A 27657-nucleotide genomic window follows, 5' to 3' on the forward strand; every position below is an offset into this window, starting at 1 on the left:
AGACACATTCCTTTTGTGCCCCTTCCCCACGTGATATCTACCAATATAGCTTACCAGTCAGGGCCCCTAGAGACCTATTTACACCATCTCTCGGGAAGCCTTGTGAGTCAGTATAAGCCAAGAAACATCATACTCCACTTCCCCTGGCAATGCTTCTACTGGTCCAAGACTGAGGCATCAAAAGCAATTGGTTCTGGCCATTCATATTTGTTTCATCTACAAAATGTTTATCCACTGTGGGGACTTTAGGGTCAGGCTTTAGGATCAGCACCGAACCCCCCTTTTATTTTCACTTGACACAGCCAGAGGCTAAGGAGAAGAAGCCGTGGAAGTGGTTTTGGCAACATTTCCTATGCTAAGAGATACACCCCAAAACTGTGAGAACAGAGAAAGGAGATATGCTGACATCTATCACCTCTTTAAAGAATATTGTAATTAGCCATAATTATCCACAAAATCAATAATTAAAACTTATTAACATAGAAAATTTGCATTTAGTTTATTTTTAAAGGCACTGAGGAAGTCTTTAGGCTAGGATTTTAATTATGTAGCTTACAGACCTATTCTGTACATATGGCAGACATTGATGATCAATAAGAGTCTTTTCTATGATTTCAGCTGTGGTCAGAAACCTACTCAATAGGGACTCAATTCAACTACCACTCTATGGTTAGAATTATCATCATATGATGTAAAACTAATTTTCCGCTCTTGCTTTAGACTTATATCATGTTACCACTACTTCTTCCTTCCACTCTGGGAGAAACTTTACAACATTTCCTTTCCAATTCTCAAGAATACTTTGAAGATAATTGGCACACATATAATTGAACCAGTCTACAGATTAAGCAAGAGGTTATATAAATGATATCTCTTGTACTTTCTTTCACCTTGTAAATAGTGCTGTGGACTGTGCTAAGTCGCTTCAGACAGGTCCGACTCTTTGTGACCCAAGGGACTGTAGCCCACCAGGCTCCTCTGTTCTTGGGATTCTCTAGGCAAGAATACTGGAGTGGGTTGCCATGCCTTTCTCGGGTCTATTCCCAACCCAGAGATAGAACCTGCCTCTCTTTTGGTCTCCTGCTTTGGCGGATGGGTACTTTACCACTAGCCCCATCTGGGACGTCCTTTGTAAATAGTGCTTCACTAAAAGCAGCGTCACCAAATAACATTATATTGCAATATGAATTTGTGCATTTCTCAGTAGCCTTGCTGACTAGTACATGGCCAAGTTATCTTGTTTGAGGTGGAAGTCAACTTGCTGTTTGATAGGATTTTAGAGGCCAAAAGGCAGGGAAAATTTTTTTTCAAAGAAACAGGTTATAGAACTCTACCACTATTTTTAGTGCTAACCACTGGAAGAGGTTAGTGCTAGAAATAGTGGTTGATTCAAACAACATTGGAAGCTAGAGCTCTATTTCTCAGTATACCTTTCCGCTCCATGGACTTTTTATCCAAAACATATATTAGTTCATAGAGTCCTCCAAGAGACCCAGAGCTACTGTAGTGGGTTCCATAGGTTTCCAAAAATGCAAAATATTCCCCCTTTTCATAAGTAGTTGGCAGGGTATTTATAGAATCCAAGAAAGTTGTTTGCAGCATGACATCCCGACTTCTCATCACAAATCTTCCCAGGTGAACTTTTCCTTTTACATGCATATACATTTTTTCCTTTATTGCAGAGCAGAAGAAAAGAAACATGAATTTTATCACCCTTATTTCAAATTCAAAACTCACAAAATTTAGAATTTCCATAGTCAATGCATTTTTTAGCCATGACTGCAAGGTAACACTTTAACCCATTTTAATTACAAACTTAAAATCCTATCAAAAGTGTTGATGAAGATGTACAAAAAGTGGAGCTCTCACGCATTGCTGTGGAAGGGTAAAATGGTACAACCACTTTGGAGAACTGTTTGGCAGTTTCTAAAAAAGTCAACACTTCCATGGCCAGAAAATTCATTTCTACATAAGATCAGTAACAGCAGTTCACAAAAAGATCTGTAAGAGGCTTTTATAGCAACTTTGAGCAGAATAGCTTAAAATGGAAAATGACAAATGTCCACTGACAGGAGAATTAATAGACAAATTATAGTCTATTCACACAGAACAAAAGGCAATGAACTACTGATACAGGCAACAATGCAAATAAATCTCAAAAACATTTTCCTGAGTGAAATATACACCAAAGAGTTTATACTGTATGCATGCATGTGTGTATGGTTGTTTTAGTCGTGTCCAACTCTTTGAAACCCTATGGGCTAAAGCACGCAAGGCTCCTCTGTCCATGGAATTCTCCAGGCAAGAATACTGCAGTGGGTTGTCATACCCTCCTCCAGGGGATCTTCCCAACCCAAGCACTGAACCTGTCTCTTATGCTCCTGCATTGGCAGGAGGGTTCTTTACCGCCAGTGACACCTGGGAAGCCCATATGCTATATGCTGCTACTGCTGCTGCTGCTGCTAAGTTGCTTCAGTCCTGTCCGAATCTGTGCAACCCCAGAGACGGCAGCCCATCAGGCTCCCCCATCCCTGGGATTCTGCAGGCAAGAACACTGGAGTGGGTCGCCATTTCCTTCTCCAATGCATGAAAGTGAAAAGTGAAGGTGAAGTCGCTCAGTCGTGTCCGACTCTTAATGACCCCATGGACTGCAGCCTACCAGGCTCCTCCGTCCATGAGATTTTCCAGGCAAGAGTACTGGAGTGGGTTGCCATTGCCTTCTCCAATATACTATATGATTCTATTGTATTTATATAAAGTTCTAGAACAGATGAAACTAAGCTGTGGTCAGAGAAATCTGGTCAGCAGTTGCCTCCTAGGTGGTAGGGGATTGATTCAAAGAGCATGAGGAAATTTTCTTGTAGGTGATGGAAATATTTTGCATCTTGTTTGAGAAGGTAGTTACAAAGGTGGATGTAACAGTCAAAACTCGTGGAACTATATGCTAAAATATTTTCATTTCATTTTATGTAAATTATACCTCACTAAGTTGACTTAAAATGTTAACAATGGAAGGATATGTAGACATTATATATGAAGCCCAATCTTATTTTACACACAAGGAAACTGGGATACAAAGATTTCAAATTATTTTCCCCAAATCTGTGGCAAAGATTGGTACTGAAAACCTAGGTCTCAGGCCTTTCTGTGCCTTCTCCTAAGTCCTCTGAATCTTTGATAACAGAGAAAGATAGAGAATATTTTAAGAAGTAGTTTTCAAGTTAATGTAAACACCTCAGCACTTAAATGTTCCCAGGGATGATGGCTTACATTTCCCAAGGAAAACTGGGGCAGTGACAAAGAACTATGTGATTCAATGCTATAGGCTGTCCCAGGCAAAACTAAACCACAATTGAGATCCCATGATTTTATGGAAGGTCTTTTAAAATTTTCCTGCTGTAGTTGTGGTGAACACGTGTGATTGCATAGGAGTTTAAAACATTTATTTTTTTTAAAGGTGAATCTTGGTATGTATGAACATCACAGCAAATTCTTTATGTTTTAGAAGCACAACTGTTTGCACTGCAGGACTTAACTTCAACTGATACTGGGTGATTCAGTATCTAACAAGAATCTTAAAGAAACTTATTCCATATTTATATGTTTTCCATTTGGCAAATTGCATAACAATTCTTAACAGAATCTCAAAGATGCACAAAACATATTTGAATTTCTTTTCATTTGCTAAAATTGAGAGGTGTATCTTGTCAGAAAGACATTATATTCTTTGGTTCAGCTTATTTTAAAGATAGATCTTAGATCATTCCCATCCAAATCCATTCTTGTTTCTTCCATCTTGAGGGAATAAATATAACTTCTTGGTTTTACTTGTCTGACCACTTGCCATCCATTTCCTCGCCCTCATTGTGTTTAGTCTCTCAGTCATGTCCGACTCTTAGTGACCCCGTGGACTGTAGCCCACCAGGCTCCTCTGTGCATGAGGATTCTCCAGGCAAGAATTCTGGAGTGGCTGCCATGCCCTCTTCCAGGGATCTTCCCAACCCTGACATTGAACCCAGGTCTCCCGCATTGCGGGTGGATTCTTAACCATCTGAGCCACCAGGGAAGCTCAAGAATACCGGAGCGGGTAGTATTCTACCTTCTCCAGGAAATCTCCCCAACCCAGTAATCGAACATGCATTCAAACCTGAATGCAGGGGTCTCCTGCATTGCAGGCGGATTCCTTACCAGCGGAGCTAACAGGGAAGCCCAATTAGAAGCAAAATTCCTTTAAAGAGTTTTCTAGTCTGGCTGTTTCCAATCCCTCTCTTCCCATTTTCTCTTAAATCTAACCCAGTCATGCTGCTGCCCTCTCCACTCCCAACAAAACTTCTCTTTTATTCAAAACCTCTTCTGAAGGTGCCAGTGATCTTCACAATGCTAAACCAGTGGTCACTTCTCTATATCCTCTTTCATATATTAATGCATTTGACACAGTTCATCACTCTTTTCTTTTTTGTCATCTAGGACAGTGCTTCTCAAACCATACAGTATAAACATCCAGAGAATCTTGTCAAAATGCAGTTCTAACTCAGTAGGTTTGTTGTAGGGTCTGAGATCCTAACTTCCCAGTGACATTGCTTCTACTGGTCATAGAACACGCTTTGAGTAATTAGATTCTAAGGCATTACCCTGGCTACATTCTTTTTTCCTTCAGTCCTCGTTCCCCAGAGCACTTGCTATTGAAGTTTCTTGAGTTTAGTCTTTGATCTTCCCTTTTCTAACCACACTAATTTTTAGTGGTCTCACCAAGGCCTACAACTTGAAGCACCATCTATATATTTTGTTGTCCAGTTGCTTAATTGTGTCTTACTCTATGGGACCCATGGATTGGAGCACACCAGACTCCTCTGTCTTGACCGTCTCCCACAGTTAGCTCAAATTCATGAGCACTGAGCTGGGGATGCTATCTAACCATCTCATCCTCTGCCACCTACTTCTTCTATTGCACTCAATCTTTCCCAGCATCAGGGAAATGAGTGGGCTCTTCGCATCAGGTGGCCAAAGTATTGGAGCTTCAACTTCACCAACTGTCCTTCCAATGTATGTATGATTTCTTTTAGGATTGACTAGTTTGATCTTCTTGCTGTCTCAAGAGTCATCTGCAGCACCACAATTTCAAAATATCAATTCTTCAGCTCTAAGCCTCCTCTATGGTTGAACTCTCACATTCATATATGACTACTGGAAAAATCATAGCTTTGATTATATGGACCTTTTTCAGCACAGTGATATCTCTATGCTGTCTAGGTTTGTCATAATTTTCCTCCCAAGGAGCAAGCGTCTTTTAATTTCATGGCTGCAGTTACCTTCTGCAGTGATTTTGGAGTCCAAGGAAAGATAATCTATCACTTCTCCCTATTTTTCCCCTTCTACTTGCCATGCAGTGATGGGACCAGATGCCATGATCTTAGCTTTTCCATGTTGAGTTTCAGGCCCGCTTTTTTACTCTCCTTTTCATCCCCATCAAGAAGCTCTTTATTTCCTCTTCACTTTCTACTCTTACAGTGGTATCATCTGCATATCTGAGGTTGTTGATATTTCTTGCAGCAATCTTGATTCCAGCTTGTGAGTCATCTAGTCCAGCATTTCACATGATGTACTTTGCATATAAGTTAAATAAGCAGGGTGACAATATATAGCCTTTTTGTACTCCTTTCCCAATTTTGAACCAGTCAGTTGTTCCATGTAAAGTTCTAACTCTTGCTGCTTGTCACATGTACAGATTTCTCAGGAGATGGGTAGGGTGGTCTGGTACTCCCAGCTATATAAGAATTTCCCACAGTTTGCTGTGATCTACCCAGTCAGAGGTGTTAGCATAGTCAATGAAGGAGAAATAGATGTTTTTCTAGAACTTCCTTGCTTTCTCCATGATCCAACAGATGTTAGCAATTTGATCTCTGGTTCCTCTGCCTGTTTGAAACCCAGCTTGTTCATCTGGAAGTTCTTAGTTCATGGACTGCTGAAGCCTAGCTTGAAGGATTTTTAGTATAACCTTGCTAACGTGTGAAATGAGTGCAATTTCACAGTAGTTTGAACATTCTTTTGCACTGTCCTTCTTTGGGATTGGAATCAAAAATGACATTTTTCAGTACTGTGGCCACTGCTGAGTTTCCTGAATTTGCTGACATACTGAGCACAGCACTTTAGCAGCCACATCTTTTAGAACTTGAAATAGCTCAGCTGGAATTTCATCACCTCCACTAGCTTTTTTGTAGTAATGCTTCCTAAATCTCACTTGACTTCACACTCCAAGATGTCCAGCTCTAGATGAGTGACCACATCATCATGGTTATCTGGGTTGTTAAGGCCTTTTTTTGCATAGTCCTTTTCTGTATTCTTGCCACCTCTTCTTAATCTCTCCTGCTTCTGTTAAGTCCTTACCATTTCTGTCCTTTATTGTGCCCACCCTTGCATGAAATGTTCCCTGGATTTCTCCAATTTTCCTGAATAGATCTCTAGTCTTTCCCATTCTACTGTTTTTCTCTATTTCTTTGCATTGTTCATTTAAGAAGGCCTTCTTATCTCACCTTACTATTCTCTGGAACTCTGCATTCAGTTGGATATATCTTTCCCCTTCTTTTTGCCTTTATCTTCCCTGCTTTCCTCAGCTGTGTAAAGCCTCCCCAGACAAACAGTTCACCTTCTTGCATTTCTTTTCCTTTGGAATGGTTTTGGTCACTGCCTTCTGTACAATGTTATGAGCCTCCATCCATAGTTCTTCAGGCACTCTATCAGATCTAATCCCTTGAATCTATTCATCACCTCCACTGCATAATCATAAGGGATTTGATTCAAGTCATACCTAAATGGCCTAGCGGTTTTCTCTACTTTCTCCTTTTTAAACCTGAATTTTGCAGTAAGGAACTCATGCTTTGAGTCACAGTCAGCTCCAGGTCTTGTTTTTGCTGACTGCATAGAGCTTCTCTATCATTGGTTGCAAAGAACATAACCAATCTGATTCCGGTACTGACCATCTGGTGATGTCCATGTGTAGAGTCATCTCTTGAGTTGCTGGAAAAGGGTGTTTGCTATGACCAGTGTCTTCTCTTGACAAAACTCTGTTAGCCTTAGCCCAGCTTCATTTTGTACTCCAAAGCCAAACTTGCCTATTATTCTGGATGTCTCTTGAGTTCCTACTTTTGCCTTCTATACCCCTATGATGAAAGGGAGATCAAACCAAACAATCCTAAAGGAAGTCAGTCCTGACTATTCATTGGACAGACTGATGCTGAGGCTGCAGCTCCAATACTTTGGCCAATTGATGCAAAGAACTGACTCATTAGAAAAGACCCTGAAGTGGGAAAGATTGAAGGCAGGAGGAGAAGGGGATGACAGAAGATGAGATGGTTGGATGGCATCATTGACCCAATGGACATGAGTTTGAACAAATTCCAGGAGTTGGTGATGGACAGGGAAGCCTGTCATACTGCAGCCCATGGGGTTGCAAAGAGTTGGACATGACTGAGCAACTGAACTGATGATGAAAAGGACATCTGACATTAAGTGTCAGTTCTAAGAAGGCATTGTAGGTCTTCATAGAACCAGTCATCTTCAGTTTCTTTGGCATTAATGGTTGGGGCACAGACTTGGATTACTGTGATGTTGAATTGTTTGCCTTTGAAACAAACTGAGATTATTCTATTGCTTTTGAGATTGTACCCAGGTACTGCATTTCAGACTCTTTTGTTGACTATTTGATCTACTTCATTTCTACTAAGGGCTTCTTGTCCACAGTAGTAGATATAATGGTCATCTGAATTAAATTTGCCTATTCCCATCCATTTTAGTTCACTGATTCCTAAGATGTCAATGTTCGATCTTGTCCTCTTCTGTTTGACCACGTCCAATTTACCTTGATTCATTGGACCTAACATTCCTCGTCCCTATGCAATATTAAATCCTATGACTTTAAGCACCATCTATTTATTAACAGCTTGTGACTCAGCTGGTAAAGAATCTGCCTGCAATGTGGGAGACCTGGATTCGATCCCTGGGTTGGGAAGATCCTCTGGAGAAGGGAAAGGCTATCTACTCCAGTATTCTGGCCTGGAGAATTGCATGGACTGTATAGTCCATGGGGTCTCAAAGAGTCAGACATGGCTGAGCAACTTTCACACTTTCTCAAACTTAAAGCTTAATTCCACACCTCCTTCCCAAATGTCAGACTCATAACATCAACTTACTACTCTATGTCTCCAATAGAATGTCAAATAGACATCTCAAACATAATCTAAAACTTAACTACTGGTCTTCTTCTCCAAACCTGCTCTACCTGAAGTTTTCTCCATCTCAGCTGATAGCAACTCCATTCTTCTGGCTGCTCAGACCGAAAACTGAGCCATGTTTAACTCTACAACTGTCCTTTTCTGAAATGCCATCATCTCTCATCTAGATTCTTGCAATAGGTTTTAACAAATCTTCTTGCTTTTGCTACTAACTTTCATAATCTTGTCCCAACAATATCCAGAGTAGTCATTTAAAATCTATTAAAATATGTCAACTTTCTATTCAAAACATTCCAATGGTCCCTCATGTCACTCACTGAAAAAAATCAAACTCTTATCATAGGCTGTGAGGTCTTTTATTATCTGATTCAAGGTAACCTCACTAACTTTTTCTCCTTCTGCTTTACTTTGGCCCAGTGTACAAGTATGTTCCCATCTTAGGGACTAGTCTATAATAGATCCTTCTGACAGTTATATTTGACTATTTCCTCCCCTTCAAATCTTTATTCAGATCTTATCTTCACAGTGAAGCCTATCCTAAACTTCTTTTTAACTTTTTATTTTAATTTTTTTGTGTGTGCTGAGCTGGGTTTTCACTGCAGTGCATGCGCTTCTCTAGTTGTGGTGCACAGGATCAGTAGTTGTAGTGTGCAAACTTAACTGCCCAGAGGCATGTGGATTATATTTTCTTGACCAGGTATTGAACACAAGTCCTTTGCATTAGAAGGCAGATGCTTAATCATTGAACTACCAGTGGAGTCCCCTAAGTTTCTTTTTAAATACTGCCATCTGGCCAGGACTCCTGATTGCCTTATGCTACTCTACTCTTCATTTCATTCTATAGCACTTGTCATTTTTTAAAGAGTCTATAGCTTCCCTTTTTTGCTGTTATGCTTATTTTTATCTTTCTTCCCTGCTAAACTTTCAGCTCCATGAGGAACAAGAATCTTTGTTAGTTTGGTTCACAAATGTATTCTAAGCACCCAGAACAGTGCCTGGCCACATAGTAAGTCCACAATTAAATAGTTGTTGAATGACTTCAAGGATTTTCCAACTTCACTCTTTGAGTGAGTGTGCATGTGAATAGAGGCAATGTACTGACCTATAAAAAACAATTATATGGTTGCTGGGGATTGGGGGGTGGATGGAGGGAAGGGATAGTTAGGGAGTTTGGGATGGACACATACACACTGCTATATTTAAAATGGATAATCAACAAGGACCTACTGTATAACACATGTAACTCTGCTCAGTGTTATGTGGCAGCCTGGATGGCAGGGGAGTTTGAGGGAGAATGGATACATGTATATATGTATGGCTGAGTCCCTTTGCTGTTCACTTGAAACTATCACAACATTGTTAATAGGCTATACCACAATACAAAAGTTAAAAAAAAAAACCAATTATACAATTAGGCATAATATAAATACTAAACGTGAAGGAGTATTATTTTTTAAGTGGAAGGAGGATAGCTAAACAGGTGATATCAGAAAAGGGAGAGTGAGCATTTTACCAGCATCATACTGATTACAGAAAATATATTCTATATTTATTCCAAAGATGAAACAAACCACTAAATCTGGATTAAATATTAAAAAACAAACACATTTCCAAAGTCTCAGATTAAATGTATGATTACAAAGTAAGCAGACAATTTCATATGCAATGTATATAATTTCATGGCATTGTTACTTTAGAAATACACTTTGCAGTAAGTAGTCATCATTCTAAGACATTGCAATGAATTACCAAAAAATTCCTGAGCATGATTTTTCATTGTAATTCTGAAGAGAACATAGATTAAACAGTCTGTTACCACAATCTCAGTCAAAAAGAATGTTCTGAATTCTTCTCTTTTTTTTTGGCTGCACCACAGGCATGTGGGATCTTAGCTACCCCTAACTAGGAATGGAACCCATGCCCATTACAGTGGAAGCACAAAGTCTTAACCACTGTATCGCCAAGGGAGTCCCAAAAAGTATGCTCTGAATTCTTAATATGCTTGTTTTGTTTGTAACCACAAACACTCATATTACTACTGAATTGAAGGGATTTTTCTCCAGTTAACTTTCTTCCTCTGGACCCTCTAGCTACCTATACATTTGAAGATTTGTTGAGTATTATTTTTCTTTATCTTATGAGCACTATCTGCTCTAAACAATTAAACTTAAAAAAAGGATGCTTGGTTAGTTTGAAAAATATTCCATTATATTTTCTATACTAAATGTTTGATCTTACCTTCTTAGAAGAATATGACGACAACAGTCTGTAAATTTCATTTTTGGAATATGTAAATCGAAACATAGACTCAGCAGAAAAGTTGGAAGGACTTGAGATGTTTTCTTTGTCAGAATGTTCTGAATCTATACGTTTATGCTTTTTAATTGCTTCAACAGGTGTATATTTTATAGTTAAATTTGCATTAAAATTTAATTTCTTCTCTTCGATAATAGTTCTGAGTACATGAATCTCTTCTTCATGATTTTCAGTTCTGAAATTCTTGTCAGCTTTGGTCTTAGAGAAAATATACAAAAAAATCACCCACAATAAACAGGAAAAGACAAAAATCAGGCAACTTATTTGAAAGAGAGTAGAGCAAAGAAGTTAAGAGTGAAGGCACAAAAGTGAGACTGCCAGTATTTAAATACAGATTTGATAACCTTGAGAACATTACACAATAAACTCTCTGTGCCCAGTCTGATTCCTAGTCTATAAAATAGGGATACTCACCACACCTGGCCCAAAGGTTGTTATGAGAAATCAGTGAAATAATGTACATGAAGGGCTTAGAACATAGCAAGCTTTCAAAAGTTAACACATTAATAATTAAAAAACAAGTTGCATAACAGATCAGATGTACAATATATTCCCATTTGTGTAAAAAAAGAAAGAAAAGAAATGATAAAGCCTTATATACCAGACACTGTTTTGAGCATTTTACACATTAATTAATTTAAGTAGAAATTTCAAGACTTGAGCCCTGTTCTGCCTCTTAACCTTTTCACTCCACTGTCTAATCGAAAAAAAAAAAAAAAAAACAACCCAAAAAACTTCTATATGCATAGAAAATTACTGGAAAAATAGACAACCCACAGAGTGTTCAACCTTGAGAAGGGGAACTATGAATAGATAGATCTCTGGAGTAGTGGCAGGCTTGCTTTTTCTTGCATTATCTTTTATGTTGTTTGGACTTTTTGATTTTTTTAACCGTGCTCATTTTTGCATGAAAAAGACTGAACTAAACAACTTAATTGTTCAGTTAAAACTAGTTGTTTAATTTAAACAACCTGGTTGTTTAGTTAAAATTAGTTGTTTAGCTAAAACAACCTAGATGTTTAGTTAGCTGTTTAATTAAGACTTTGAATTAAAACACATGAACTTATTTACAAAATAGACTCACAGATATAGAAAACAAACTTATGGCTACCAAAGAGGAAAGGATGGGAGAGGGATAAATTAGGAGCTTGGGTTTAACAGATAACACACTACTACACATAAAATAGATAAGCAACAAGGTCTTACTGCATAGCACAAGCAACTATATTCAATATCTTATAAACTATAATAGAAAAGAATTTTAAAAAGAATATATATATATCTGAATCAGCTTTCTGTTCACCAGAAATTAACACTGTAAATCGACTATACTTCAATAAAACAAAACTTTCTTTGCCAACTTGGTTACTTTCAGGCGTCAGCGGGAGAGCTGTTAATCTCGACAATTAAACTCTCTTTCCAGAGGTCCCCTGAAGCAGGCTGCAACTCTTGTCTGGAAAGAGACACTCATCTCTTTAGTCAGCGACACAGATAGGACTTAGTAGCATATACTGAGTGACTTTTATGCATGGTGAATGCTAAGGTCTGAATCTGTATGACTCCCCTTAAATTCATATGTTAAAATCCTAATGCCCAATGGGATGGCATTATTAATAGAAGGTGGGGCCTGTGGAAGGAGCCTTCATGAAAAGATTAGCGCTTTTATAAAAGTGAAGCCACAAAACTCCATAGTCCCTGGAAACCATGTGAGGTTACAGCAAGAAGTCTGTAACCCAGAAGAGGGCCCTCACCTGACCCTGCTAGCACTCTGATCTGAGATGCCCAGCCTCCAGGACTGTGAGTAGTAAATTTCTGTTGTTTCAAAGCTACCCGGTCCCTGGTATTTCATTATAGCAACCCAAGAAGACTAAGACAAGAAACCAAAAGTTATCATCTAATGGGAAAGATTGAAATGTATATAATTTTCTTTAAAGGAAAGTGCTCAATGCAAAGGGGAAGAGTAACCTAACCATGTCACTTCCCTGCTTAAAATCTTTGTCTTCCCACTGCCTTTGAGATAAATTCTAAACTAGATTTGTTCCAAGTTAGTCTCTCCCTGTCTATACTCCAGCCGACTGATCTCCTTTCCGTTTCCACGACCTATGTTTCCTCCCACCACAGGGCTCTTTTATGTTGTGTTTACTTTCTGGAAACTTCTTTACTTCCCCTGCCTCCTCCACCTTCCCATAACACAAACATTATACACACTCATACACACATACGTACTGTATATCCCTTGGTCTGGTGAATCCCCGCTCCTATTTCAAGTCTGAGCTTAAACATCACTTCTTTAGGGAGATGTTTCCTCATCCCACCGACTAACAAATCTGTTTCCTATAAGGTCTCATGATTCTTCTTACAAAATGAAAAACTCTTCCCTTTTGTAATTGCTTATTTAATAGACCTTCAGATGGTAAACTCCTCGAAGTCAGGGACCATATCCATCCTACCCACATGCCACTATAGTTTCACCATTTAGTAAATTGCCTGGTGAAAAGTGGATGACAATAAAAAATTTATTAAATTTAATATGCAGCTCCAATATAGCTAACATAACATATGTATTGAGTGCTTACTCTGTGTCAGTAGTTGCTAAAAGTATTTTACATAAATATTTAATTTCCTATCTTTTAATTTCTCAAATTATCCCCATTTTACAGATAAGAAGATAAAGGTTAAAAAATACATCCAGGATCACACAGCTAGGGAGTGGCCCAGTCAGCAATGAAACCCAGGAAGTCTGATTCCAGGGCAGAATTGTTCATTTTTATGTTACACTGCCAAAGAAGGCTTGACAAATTCTCTGTGGTAAATGAAGAAAAGTTTCATGGAACAGGTTTTCTTGAACATTTGGCCTTGAAAAATTAATACATATATATATTATGCAATAATATTATATGTTACATTAAACTGAATCACTTTATTGTACACCAGAAACTAACACAGCATTGTTAATCAACTATACTTCAATTAACAAAAAGAGAGAGAAATGAATAAATTTCTATTGCCTTGAAATCTAAGGCTAGTAGAAGCAATTGAAGACAATTCACTCAGTTTTCCATGCTGAGAAGTGACAAAGCTGAACAAAATGGCACCAGAAAACTATCTCTCCCTAATTGTTCTAGAAGGCTGCAGTCTTCCTAGTCCATTGTCTTCTAATTGGTTGTAGGATAAGAGTGGCATAATTTGTGCTTACAACTGAATTGGCTAGAGATGAACCAGCCCTGGGCAAGGATCAGCTTAGCAGTGTGAAGGACTACTTGCTGGTATAAAGGCATGTTAGTCAGGGTGTCGGTTAGAATGCTGTTGAGTGGTCCTGTTTCACTATGCTAGGATGCTGGTGGTGAGTAAAGCCTGAAATAGTGAGGGTGGGGTCACCCCCCAGAAAGCCTAGAGACAAGAGCTAGATTGAAGAGCCCCAAATTCATCCATTCAAAAATAAGTCTGAGCTCAATGACAGACATTCAGAGATGGACCAATATGTACGGGATCATTCTGAAGAGAACAAAAGCCTTTGAAGAGAGGTCAAGGGGCAAGATTACAGAAAGCAGGAAGACACAAAGATAGAAGTAAGTTTCTTTATGAGAATCAAATAAACAGATGTTGGAGAAGCTGAAATCAGAGAGCGGGCAAGTGTGGTTGTCCAGAAGGTCTTTATAGGGGTTAGAGAAATCTACCCTGTTTAAAAACTTATCAATTGATGCTTCTTGAATAGAAATAAACATTACTTCTGGCCCTGGGAATGGAAGCGATAGAACACCTCAGAAAATACTTCATAGTTCAAACTGAGGAGATTTGGAGAGAGAGTGGAAATAAAAAGTAAAGAGAAAAGATTATTAAAAGTTTCACTAAAAGTTTGTATGCACAAATAAAGAATAAAACCATATATTACTTGCTATTATTATTAAAGGCATCTCTCACTAATTGACAAAAGGAACCTGGAAAGAGCAGACTGCCTGAAACCTCATGAGTCATCCTCAACTAAGGTACCTAGCCAAACTACACCCTCTCCTAACTGTTAAATTTCAGGATAATTTGAAAGATAACAGTAGATAATGAATATAGTTCTCTATTATCTTTAAAAGATCATCTTCTCTGCCTAGGTCTTCAGTATCGGCATGTTCTAGGATTTCATTCTCTCTGTTCTTTCCTCTCTCATTATATACCTCCTGAATTGGCCTTAAGCACTCTCAAGACTTCAGTGATGCTCTGGTATATGCTGATGGTACCTAAATTTCTGTCTCCAGTTCAAATGCCACCCTCACATTTATATAATTTATATAATCTATTTTGGGCAAGATAACTCTACCCAGAAGTCAATCGTTATCTTCTTGGAACTAACTCTTCTTTGGGAAGATTCCCCATCTCCCCTTCCAACACACACACACACACACACACACACACACACACACATCTCAGGTCTTCTCTGATGGCCTACCATCCACCGGAGGTCTCCCTTGACTTTCTGTCTCCATATTTTTCATCTATGGTGAGTTTACTTTGTGCTGGACCCTGTTCTAAGCACTTCGCACTTATTAACACATTTAACCTTTTCCAAATTCTTATGAAGTATGTATTATTATTACCCCACTTTATGATAAGAAACTGAGATTCAGGAAAGATAATAAAGTTGCCTGGAGTCATGTGGATGATAAGTGAAGGAATTTATCAGAATTCAAACCCAGGGAGTCTTATTCAGAACTGAGCACTTGACCTTATGCCCTACTATCTCCAATTCATTACTAAACTCTTGGTTCTTAAGACAGAGCTGCATCTCATATCTCCTTCTCTGCCTCTAGTATTACAGATGCAGTTCAGTTTTTCATCATCTCTTTGGATCATAAAATAGCCTTCTTCAGTTATTATCTCTGTTGTTGTCTCCTCAAAATTCATCTCCACAAAACACAAAGATTTAAAATGCAACTCTGACCATGTTATGCTCCTCAATGATTTCTTTATAATCCTCAGGATTATGCCCAAGTTACTTAGTATGGCATATGAGTATCTTCATAATTTGACTCCTACTTATGACTCCAAATTTGAATCCATAATAAGTTCATTGTAGACTATAGTTCCTTTCAAGATAGCAGCTTCTATAGGCATAGTCTTACTTGTTCCCCAAGAATATCAGTATATAACAAATAAACTAGCATGTAAATATATAACAAATTTTATTTGTTCACTGCCAAGTTTCCTAAATGGGTTCAAACTGCCTGTAGAGAGAGTAGTTGGAATGTTTATTAAGCCTGTTTTCCCTTCCTGTCAACTTTAGTGGCAATTTCAATTATATATTCACTTGAATATGGGTTATTCCCTCCATTAAAAAAAAGCATTTGCTTTCTAAACCAAGAGTGTCAGTATTCTGCATGCATTTGTTTACTAATTCAATAATCATTTATTTCCCTGGAGGAGGAAATGCAATCCACTACACTATTCTTATCTGGAAAATCTCATATACAGAGGAGCCTGGTGGGCTATAGTCCATGGGGTTGCAAAGAGTCAGACATGACTGAATGACTTAACACACAATTATTTATTTAGCATGATATATGATGTTAGTTTCTCAGGATTCCATGGTAAGTAAAATGACTAGAAATTCAACCAAAGGTAGATATGATATAGCAAAATCAACACCTGAACAGAAAGAAAAGCAAAGTCTATTGCATAATTTGCAGAAGAGGCATCTAACCAAAATAAAAGATTCGGAGGAGAAAGCTGAGGGTGGTGTGGCAATTAAAAGCCAGATGAAGATTGATCATTATCTGGAAGGCTATAGGGAGACAACACCAAATTTAAGCAACAGAGTGATAAGGTCAGATTTATCATGTATCTTCATACTGAAGTGTGTGGAATGAATTGAAACTGAGCAAAACTAGAAGTGTCAGACTGATCGGAGGACTAACATAGTAGCCCAGATGGAAATGATGAAAGCCCAATGCAGTGGGCGTGGCAGTGGGAATGGAGAAGAAGAAACAGAGATAAGAGACTTTACAAAATAATGGAACTTGCAGATTGATTGGATGTTGTGGGCTTTGAGGGAGATGGACCTGTAGAGGTCTTGAGGAAGATTTCCAGATTTTTGAGTTTAATGATTAGGAAGATATTGTTTCATTTACCAAGTAGAGAATTCAAGAGCAAGAAACAGAGGATTGGGAAAAAGATGGGATATAAGGTTTGGATATGTGAACTGTGTGATGTTTGCAGTCAATTAGCTACACAGACCAACCTGAAAATGAAAGCGAAAGTGTGAGTCGCTCAGTCGTGTTCAACTCTTTGCGACCCCATGGGCTATACAGTCCATGGACTTCCCCAGGCCAGAATACTGGAGTGGGTAGCCTTTCCCTTCTCCAGGGGATCTTCCCAACCCAGGGATCAAACCCAGGTCTCCCACATTGCAGGTGGATTCTTTACCAGCTGAGTCACAGCACAGACCAACCTAGACAGCATATTATAAAGCAGAGATATCACTTTGCCCACAAAGGTCCGTCCAGTCAAAGCTATGGTTTTTCCAGTAGTAATGTATGGATGCGAGAGTTGGACCATAAAGAAAGCTGAGCACTGAAGAACTGATACTTTTGAACTGTGGTGTTGAAGACTCTTGAGAGTCCCTGGGACTGCAAGGAGATCCAACCAGTCAATCTAAAGGAATCAGTCCTAAATATTCTTTGGAAGGACTGATGCTGAAGCTGAAACTCCAATACTTTGGCTACCTGGTGTGAAGAACTGACTCCTTGGAAAAGACGCTGATGCTCGGAAAGATTGAAGGCAGGAAGAGAAGCAGACGATAGAGGATGATATAGTTGGATGGCATCACCGACTCGATGGACACGAGTTTGAGTAAGCTCTGGGAGTTGGTGATGGGCAGGGAAGTTGGACATGACTCAGCGACTGAACTGAGTTACACAGATACCCAGTTCAGAGGGAGACTTGGGCTGTAAATGCAGTATTTGTAAGCCATCACGATGGAGGAGAAATCTAAAGCCACAGGAGGGAATGAAATTGCCCAATGTAGAAAGATATTGTGAAACAAGATAAGAACTCTGGTAGCAGCAATATTTAAGGGCTGTTTCAAGTAAAGGGAATTCAATGAAGCTTAAGATGAACTTTGGTGAAAACAGTTTGGGTAACAAGATAACAGAGGTTTGGTGTTATGGGCTTAACTGTGATCCCCCAAAATCCACATGCTGAAATTCCTGATTTCAGTTACCTCAAAATGTGATGGCATTTTGAGACAGAATCTTCAAAAAGCTTATCAAGTTAAAATGAGATCATTATGATGGGCTGTAATCCAGTATGATCGATGACCTTATAAGAAGGGGAGATTAGGATCAGTCCAGTATGGAGGGAAGACCACGTGGAGATACAGGAGATAGCCCCCTACTGTCAAGGAGAGGGACCTCAGGGGAAACCAACCCTGCCGACATCTTGATCTTAGACTTTCAGCCTCCAGAACTGTGAGAAAATAAATGTCTGCTGTTTAAACCATCCAACTTGTGGTACTTTGTGATGGTAGCCCTAGGAAACAAATCCAGTTGGGGAATTCATGGGAAGTACAAAAATTGAGATAGCAAGTGTAGATGAGAAGAGCATGTAGAGATGAGGGCATCTTTTCTGTGTTTTTGTTTTTTAAACGAGAATCTTAAAGATATTTACATATTAAGGACAGGGTGGAAAATGAGGGAGACAGAGGTTGAACTGAGCATCAAATAAGTTTGTACATAAGTACAACTTTGAAGAAAAAAAAAACACCTGAGAAGATTCTTATCTGTGGCTTGGATATTTTCTGTCCAGTTGGAGCTTCTGCCATCTAATAAGGTAGGCAGAATAATAAGGTAAAGAGCTGGAGGAGGTTGTTTAACATATTAAACTACACTGTGGAGAGTGGGGAGGTGAGTGGACCTGCTGAGACGGGTGGAAGACCTGGGTGTGGTTATAACGCTACCTATTCTTGAATGATTAGCATGATTTTCTCTATGGTGCCCAGCAAGGTAAGTTTATGCAGAAAAATAATAGGGTTCATGCAAAGATGGAGTTTTTCTAGAGGGAATAGAAAGCAAGGACAATGATAATACTATCAAGAGTGGTCAAAAATGGATGTAGATTGATTAGAGGAAAAAACTGAACATAGGAGGAGCAAGACAGACTGGAAGGAAAATAGATGCCCCCAAACTGGGTCTAGATGGGATTTAAGGCTAGATTAGTGGTCACAAATGAGGGTGACAACTGAGAGACTGGGTAGTCGGGATGAGGCAAAACATAAAATGTTTCAGATTTCAGAGGCAGCATAGTTCTGGTGAATACAAGGTTAAGGATGTGTCTAGAAAATTAGTGACTCTACTAGAGTAGATATAGGAAGTTAAGAGGCAACAAGAAATTACTGGCAATGCACACGATATAAAATCACTCAGTATTTTGTTAGGATTTGGGGTGGAAAGGATGATTATAATCCAGGTGCACTTTCCAAACCTTTGTTGACCTCCAAAATCTTACATTCTCATGGAGATTCAGGTTTAAAAAGAATTGTAATGGAAACTTGAAAGCTGATTTACAAATTGTTACTTTCAACAACAAAAGTAGAGATGACTAAAGATAAATAAGTGAAAAGGAACTAATTCATACATGTAATCATCACTTTTTTTTCCCCTCTATAATTGCAGGCTTCCGTTGTTCTTTGTCATCACTTCTGATTTACGGTAACCAATAAACTCAGTGAGAATGTAACTTCTAATTAACCAGAACTAAGTCTTTTTCTGTTTATACTTTTAAAAAGAATAGCTAATATTTATTGAGTGTTTGCTATGTGTCAGTAGCCTGAATGTTTCACGTATTTAGACTCATTTATCTTTACAGGGTAGGCATTATTATTTCTATTTTACAGATGAGGAAACTGAGGCATGATGAGGAGAAGTAATCTTCCCAAGGGCTAGGATTCCAAGCTCTGCAGTGTGCTCTGGAGCCAAAGCTGCATTTGCAACAAGAGGCACTGAGGGGAAGTGAATGTGTCAGAGAAAGATGTCATTATTAAGGAATATTCCTTAATGATAGGTTCATAGAATTCTTTCAAAAAATGAAAGGTAGTAAATTATTGCCCATAAATAACTAAGATAAGATTTTAAAAATTGTCATCCAGTACAATTTTGTTGAGCACCTATCCTACACATGTATTGAGTGACAACTGGTAATAGGTTATGAGGAAGTAAAATATGCATTCTCTGCCTTTAGGCACTATAATAAGAATATACATGAAAAAGTAGCTAAAATATGCCAAAGAGTATTAGAAAGCGTAGAAAATAACCCTTTCCTAAGAGGTAAAAATAGAGATTTCCACTCAATAAACTCAGGTTCTTTAATGTTGAGCTAGTTGTGGACCTTAACAGATTAGGATACTGGGAGCATTAGCATTACTAGCACCAAGAGGGGGAGAGGATGATTTGGGGACTTTAACAGGCCCCCAGCCAACTCTATCAGCATCCTTCCTCAGGTGACACGAAATAAAAACTCAGGTCCACGATCCCTATCAACTTTTTTATAAGCTTGATGCCAAAACTCATTTGGAGGCATTAATCTGATCTGAGTTGATAAAAAGTTACTTATGGTCTTCATTTCTCCCACTTTTTGTAAATACCAGTTCATTTTGCCATTGATATGTTAATATGTTTGATTCTAAGATGCTGCTCCCAACTCCACCTGGGGTGTAAGTAATACACAGGATAAGCACCACATCATCCTTGTAAAATTCAAAACCTTCTGAATTAGGAAACACATCTGTTTTCAGAGTTGTGGATAAGGGACAATGTTTGCTTACTTTCCAAATGTAGCTTCAAGATCAGTCCTGAGCAACCCTCTAGCCCTCATCTCTTGGTTCACACCTGCTACTAACCTTACAGAGAAGCTAACAAGCTGGTGACAGTAACAAAGAAAAACTGTACAGCACAGACCTGAGAAATAAAAAAAAATAAAACAACACAATAACCCTTCTTGCATCGGCAATGACAAAGCTTCCCTTCTTTGGTATACTCTTTCAAAGAAAGTAGAAAATGTGTAATACTTCTTAGAAAGATGAAAACGTCCCTTCAAAAAATATGCTTAAAGAAGGTTAACCTGGCATGATGGGAAACATCAATTACCCAGAATGTTCCCTTAGATTTGTGGAAAACTGATTTTTTTCTGGACTTACAGGTAACAGAAATATGACAGTGTGCACATGGGGGAAAGAATGCCAGTCAAATATTTGAGACATTAAACATCTTTAACAAGACAGGATGATCACTTCAGGCTGCAATGGGTAGGGACTGATTTACAACATTGTTAGAAATAAAAGGAATAGTAACTATAATTATGGAAAAGTAATATATTTCTCAAACTAATGGGATTGACAGCATTAATAAAGGATGTTGTCATGACCAAATAAAGTAAATTTTATGGGTGACCAATGGAACCATTTAAAGAAACAGATTATTGTAGTTCCTGGATCAGAGTAAGTTATTTATTATTCTTTATTATATCTTGTTTAAATAAAAAATGAATCTCTAAAGGTGATAATGCTGTCCCTTTGAATGGGGGCAGGTGCAGTTTGTGGATTGTTTTAGAGAATTTAAGTGACTTATAGAAAGGCAATAGGCTTGAGCTGGCATTTTGTAGAGTAAAAATCACTCTAGGAAATAATTTTACTAGAAGTGGGCATGGGGGGTTTTGAGGTGAGTGAGAATAACCATTCACATTAGTCAAGCAGGTGTTACCAAGGGGACATGAAGGAAAACAAATCTAGAGATGTTCTTGGTAGGTTAGCCAAAACCAAACCTCAAGAGCATGGCAACAGTGTACTCAGTCCTTAAGTCAGCACTAATTTAATTTTTAGTTTCATCAGAACCTTAGATGATTCTTTTCACAGAGATGAGGTATTTGCCAAAACTCTACCACTAACTGCATGCTCCTGAGGATTGATCATAGACTGCTGTATATTATCTAAAGAGACTCAAGCTACACCTCTTCTTTAAGTCAATCTTGTGTTCACATTGAATTTTCATTCAACTGAATTTTTCACATCATTTAGAAGGAAACTTATGGAAACAATTGGTCAGCGAACGCTGAACAATGTGTTTTCTTCTCAGAAGACTTACGTCATAGGTCAGCGAAGCCACGTTCCAGGGCCTACGGTAGTACGTCAAGGTGTTGCCATCCCAAACTCGGTCACAGAGCCCATTGTAGTACTGGTTGTCAAAAGGGGTGCTGAGCGGATCCATGCCTAAGATGTTGATCCTGAGAAGGAACAGAGTAGCATCAGGCATGGAGATACCTGGAGCGAATGCCAGGCAGCCCTCGGGAACTGGGAGAGGAGAGCTTCAGCTAATCATGTCCCCAAAACCCGTGTGATGGTGTGATAGAATCAGGAACAGAAGCGAGAGCCTGGTCACCTCTACTCTGTGTCCGGGGTGGGGAGTGGACCTTAGGAAGGTCTTATAAACTCTTTTAGGCAGCTAGGCCACTGTTGAGCCCAATGAAAGAAATTCAATAAGTAGGAAGCAAGGGACCATCTGGCTGTTAGAGCTGAATTCTCACTAATGTAACTCTTAGCTAACCTCCCTTGGTGAACTATAAGCCAATGCTACAATATCACCTCTTAAAATTATTTGAGAACAAAGCATCTCGGGGGGGGGGCGTATAACATATGCACATAATTTTTAATCTATGAATCAATATGGGGCCTCTTTCTCTCCCCATTCTCTTTAAACTTAAACCTTTTCTTCCAGCTATCTCACTGTTTGTTGCAAACCTTGTTCCCTCCAGACTTATTTTACTCTTATGACACTTTCCAAGAGGAACACAAAAATGTCCTCATCTGGCAAGGCATTCTCAAAGGTTCTCCTTTTTTCTCCTAGCAAAATATTGTTATTTGGCAAACTTTAATTCAGAAATAGGAATCTAGTTTAGCCTAAAAAATATTGACTTTGATTTGTAGGCCAAAAATCAATATATGAACAAGAAACAGTTCATTCTTTGTGAAGTGCTAATTGGTGAAACAATCCTTGCTGTCTAGACTGTATCTGGAATAAATGGCCCCAGGGCAGAGAGGCCACAATAGAGGTTTGCTTCTCATATCCATAATGTAGCTTGGCACAAAAGCATAAATATGCTCTAAGCAAAACTCTAAGCAAAAGCTATTGCTCTGGACCACATCCCTGAGTCCAATGAGCTGGATTACAAATCTGGATGTTGGTTTCAAGAGCAATTTGTCAAAGGGTTTGGATAGTAAACCCATTGTTAATGCAAGAAAAATAATTGGAAAAGTATCCTATTTCCAATGGGTTAGTTAAAAGCAACATCTTTATATAAACAGCACATTCTTAATAAACTTTGAATCTACAAAGAAGATGAACATTATAGCTCAACTTAATGAAAGGCAAGTTAAGAAATGATTCAGTAATATCTTTCTCAAGGCTGACTGTATAGTTAGAATTAACTCCTTCTCACTATTTGCTCCACCAGAAGTACCTTTCATGAAAAATGCTATGGCCCTAAATTTCTAGTAAAGGGCCAAACAGCAGACTTAGTCAGTTGAACAAGGAAGAGAGGAAAAAAGAAACTCTATATATATGATTTACATTCTTAAACATCTTATGCTGGATAGGAAATTAAAATTTTGGCTTCAGCTTTTCACCCATTCCTGTATTCACAGACTTATGAGCAATAAATATTTTAAAAAATATTGCTAAGGTTTCAATACAAATACATAGAACACTGGAAATAAGTGATCTGTGTTTGTTTCTTAAACAAGCCCTCAAGTACTTTTTCTTTATTCTGTCGTGAATTTGCCTTCTATGTAGCTTATTAACAATGACCCCATACCTCTTTGTATTCAATGAATAATGACATTAATCTTGGCTCATAATGATGCAAAGAGTCAACTCATTGGACAAGACCCTGATGCTGGGAAATATTGAAGACAAAAGGAGAAGAGGGCAGCAGAGGATGAGATGGTTAGATAGCATCACCGACTCAATGGACATGAACTTGAGCAAACTCCAGAAGATAGTAAAGAACAGAGAAGTCTGGCATGCTGCAGTTCATGGAGTTCACAAAGTTCATGCAGTTCATAAAGAATAGGACATGATTTAGCGACTGAACAACAACAATGGTGATGAACTCTTAGGTGACTGTTATATCTATGAGTAGTGTAGTGTTTGTAGTAAACAATGGGTAATATTAAGATGGTTAATATAGTCTTTGATTTCATTAAAATTCTATTCAATGTAGGGGTTGGATACAATTACCAATTTCAAACAATTGTCCAAGGATGAATGTGCATGTACCAAATGGGTAGTACAGGTAAGTGATGTACAAAGTTCCCAAGAGGAAGAGGTCCCCATGGCAGGGTCATAAAAATGGTTTTAGAAGGAGTATCATGATTTGATTTGAGTTTTGAACATGGGGCCTGGAGGGCAGAAGGAATGAGTGTGCAAAATACTGTAAATGGAAGGACTGCTCTGGTGGTCCAGTGGCTAAGACTCTACACTCTCAATGCAGAGATTCCAGGTTTGAACCCTGGTCAGGGAACTAGATTCCATATGCTGCAACTAAGAGTTCTTGTGCCACAACTAAAGATCTCAGAGTGCCGCTACTAAGACCTGCTGCAGCCAAGTACATTTAAAATATTAAAAATGTTCTGCAGGTGGAAATATATATAGCATATTTTTGGGTGGTAGTATTCAGATTTTCTGGTTGTCTACTCTAAAAAATCATGCCTCCTTGTACGGTTTTGGTTTGACATCTAAAATGTTTCCTTTTAAGTTTGAGTAGTTGCAAAGGATAAATTGATGAAAGTGAAAGAGGGGAGTGAAAAAGTTGGCATATTAAAAAGCAGAGACATTAGTTTGCCAACAAAGGTCCATCTAGTCAAGACTATGGTTTTTCCAGTAGTCATGTATGGATGTGAGAGTTGGACTATAAAGAAAGCTGAGTGCTGAAGAATTGATGTTTTTGAACTGTAGTGTTGAAGAAGGCTCTTGAGAGTCCCTGGGACTGCAAGGAGATCCAACCAGTCAATCCTAAAGATCAGTCCTAAATATTCATTGGAAGGACTGATGCTGAAGCTGAAACTCCAATACTTTGGCCACCTGATGTGAAGAGCCAACTCATTGGAAAAGACCCTGATGTTGGGAAAGATTGAAGGCAGGAGGAGAAGGGGATGACAGAGGATGAGATGGTTGGATGGCATTACCTACTCAATGGACATGAGTTTGAGCAAGCTCCGGGAGTTGGTGATAGACAGGGAAGCTGGTGTGCTGCGTCCATGGGGTCACAAAGTGTCGGACCTGACTGAGTGACTGAACTAAAGGTTAAGTTTCCCAGCATGCTACAAATATTTACACATTAAAATATAATTATTGTGCTTCTTTTAAAAATAAATCCAATGGCATATAAATTCTGTAGTGATGGTAGGTATCAAGTAATGACAATGTTTATATTTCTTTAACAGCTAGATGTTTTACGGTATTCCTTTTGATTCTTCTTTTTTAAAAAATAAACTTTATTTCTTAGAGCAGTTTTAGGTTCATGGCAAAATGAGTAGATAATAGAGTTCCCATATTCCCCCACCCCCTTTTATGCTTGAATCTATATTTCTATTTCATTTCTGCTATAGAATTTTAACCTAATATAATGGATTTTTATGCATGGAAGTTATAATTGATCACTTTTTCACACTTTTCTGTACTCAAAAGATATTAATTGAAGTTTTAAAAACATTAAATATTCTTTGACCATAAGGTCTAAGTGTTTAATAAATTCTTCTGGATTGACTTACCACTTTTAGTAGTACATTTAAACATATTAAAATTTAGTAATAGTTAATAAACATAAAATTTTTATTGGAAAAGCATCTCTCAGTGAAATGAATGGGGCTTATTTTTAATTAATTGATTAGTTACTATACCCATAGAATAATATTACTTACTGCTAGAAAAAACATAAGGCTCAGTACCAACTTCATTTCTACTTTCCATTTTTATAGATGTAACTGCTAAGAAATTTTACTCACATAAATAAGTAGATAAGGATAGAAGGAATTTTGTCGTAGCAATGTCACTCAATTCCTCTATCTTCTGAGTTTTATGCCAAAAAAAGAACACAAACTAGTCTTTAGTTAAATGTTATTTTTATAGCCCATTACCTGACAATTGATTAGGACATCTTTAAATGCTGTTGGTAAAAAGAATTGGAGACCACTTGACTCACAAGGCCTTAGAGTCCAAGTCCAACTGAGTACAAAATTTGGAATTGTTTCTTGGTTTTTCTATCTCATAGGGAAATAGGAGATGGGTGAGGGATGTACTCTTCTTTTGGGAAGTGGGAGTTAGATGACTGTGAAAGAAGAGGTGAAACAGGAGAATGGATTTGACAACTGAATGAATGATCCTGAATCTTCAAGCTTATTAGTTGAAAAATCTGTATGTATGGAATCGAAGCTTTATTATTAGTTACATTAGTTAAGTAACTAATAGTTGGGGAAACTATTATTGTAAAGCTCAGCTATCTCCCCCCTGAAAAGTCTTTTTGCACCCCACAGTAAGATTACCCCAGTTTGAAGGGTTTTGTTCTACCCAACAGCAAATTGCCCAGTTGGCTGGATCCATTTGGAAAGTTACAATGAAGCTGATCCACAGTCTAAAGGACTGTTAAGGAAAAAATGTTTCAAAACTTTTGACTTGGTTCCACCACTACAGAGACAGCCAGTCTAGTCTAGAATAAGCCAATTTTTTCCTGCCAAGAAACATGAAAACTTCTCATGGATGGAATGTCATCGCTTGGGAAATAAAAAGCATGTGTTCGTTGGCAGCACTTGGAGATGGCTGTTTCTACACCTGCACCTAAAACCCAAGGCAGTTCCCATTGACCAGGGGAGCCGAAGAGCAGGCTCCCTCCCAGAAGTGGTGTTATGCTTAGATCACACGCCGAAGTAACTCCTTGTGTCCAGCACATCATTTACAGCTGGTATGGATTTTTTTTTTTTTCCAATGGATGCAAGATGGGTTGAGGATTTCCCTAAGCACTTCTGAAGAATCTCAGATACCAACAAGAGGCTGAAATATTTGTGATACAAGTGAATTCTCCTGGCATGAGAATTTAAATGAGAGTCCTTCAAATGAAAACAACTATAAATTTAATTAATTTATGAGTACTTGTGACTTTCATGTGTAAAAGAATCTGACTGTGTATGACTGATATGACTTGTTGAGGTTTTCCAAACTGGAGAGTTTATAAGCATGTAGCTATGATTAGTTTGTTTATTCCTATTATCTCTATTTCAATGTAGTCCCATAGCCCCATATAAGCATAATGGAAGTATATAGTATTGATACATAAATATGTAACATCAATGGTATTGAAGAATATCATGATTATTGCTATAACAAAGCATGCTATTTTGAAATCTCTTGTTAAATATTAATTACTGATTTATACTACTCTCTATAGTCTTAATTCAAATATTTGGGTAATAAATAACTACTTAAGGAGTTTCATTTTCTAAGATTAGTTATACTTTTAAGTTAGGGAGTTGACTTATGGGCTTTGTAGTGATGTCGGAGGAGTGATGTGGGTAGCGAGGGGGATGTGGGAAGAAAGAGGGTTAGGTGACATGGTGAAAAAAAACACATGGTTTTCTATCAGTCAGGGAAACTTGGGTTTTAGTTCTGCTAGCAACTAAGTGCCAAAAGGCCTTGTTTATTTTACTTAGTTCTTATCTATAAAGGGAATATAAAGCCGCCCCTAACTATCTCACAGGATTATTATGAATAGCGAAGAGAGGGAATACACAAAAAGATTCGGAAAAATTCAAAGTATTATGCAAATGAAAGCTGTCAGAGAACAATAGCTTTATGAAGACTAAATTAGCTACGAGTGATTGCTCATGGTAATGAGGATCTTAAAACAGTTGGTGGGCTGATTCTATCAGAGCCTACCTCCCTTTCCACCTCTTAGCCAACTTTCCTCACAGCTTGGGCACCACCCTCTCAGTCCTGCAGGCTCAGCTCTGTGATGTCATCACCAGCCCTGATCAAGGTGAGGCAGAAGGTATTTAAGGAGTCTTGGCTGCTCTCTGGTATGCCTCGTT

At 38.3% G+C, this 27657-nt stretch overlaps 1 protein-coding gene across 1 annotated transcript in view; it reads right to left on the minus strand.

The window, feature by feature from the left end:
- Nucleotides 1–27657, minus strand: part of C9 (complement C9) — a 61860-nt gene that overhangs the window by 16747 nt on the left and 17456 nt on the right. Inside the window, exons 5-7 of the mRNA XM_081522235.1 lie at nucleotides 21665–21803; nucleotides 10467–10742; nucleotides 1431–1671 (exon numbers count right to left, since the gene is read on the minus strand). Coding sequence (XP_081378361.1) covers nucleotides 1431–1671; nucleotides 10467–10742; nucleotides 21665–21803 — 656 coding nt within the window. The remainder of the gene's footprint in view (nucleotides 1–1430; nucleotides 1672–10466; nucleotides 10743–21664; nucleotides 21804–27657) is intronic.

This window comes from Giraffa tippelskirchi, chromosome 8 (genome assembly GCF_054371585.1).
Source record: "Giraffa tippelskirchi isolate mGirTip1 chromosome 8, T2T-mGirTip1v1.2.pri, whole genome shotgun sequence".
Classification (NCBI taxonomy): Eukaryota; Metazoa; Chordata; class Mammalia; order Artiodactyla; family Giraffidae; genus Giraffa; species Giraffa tippelskirchi.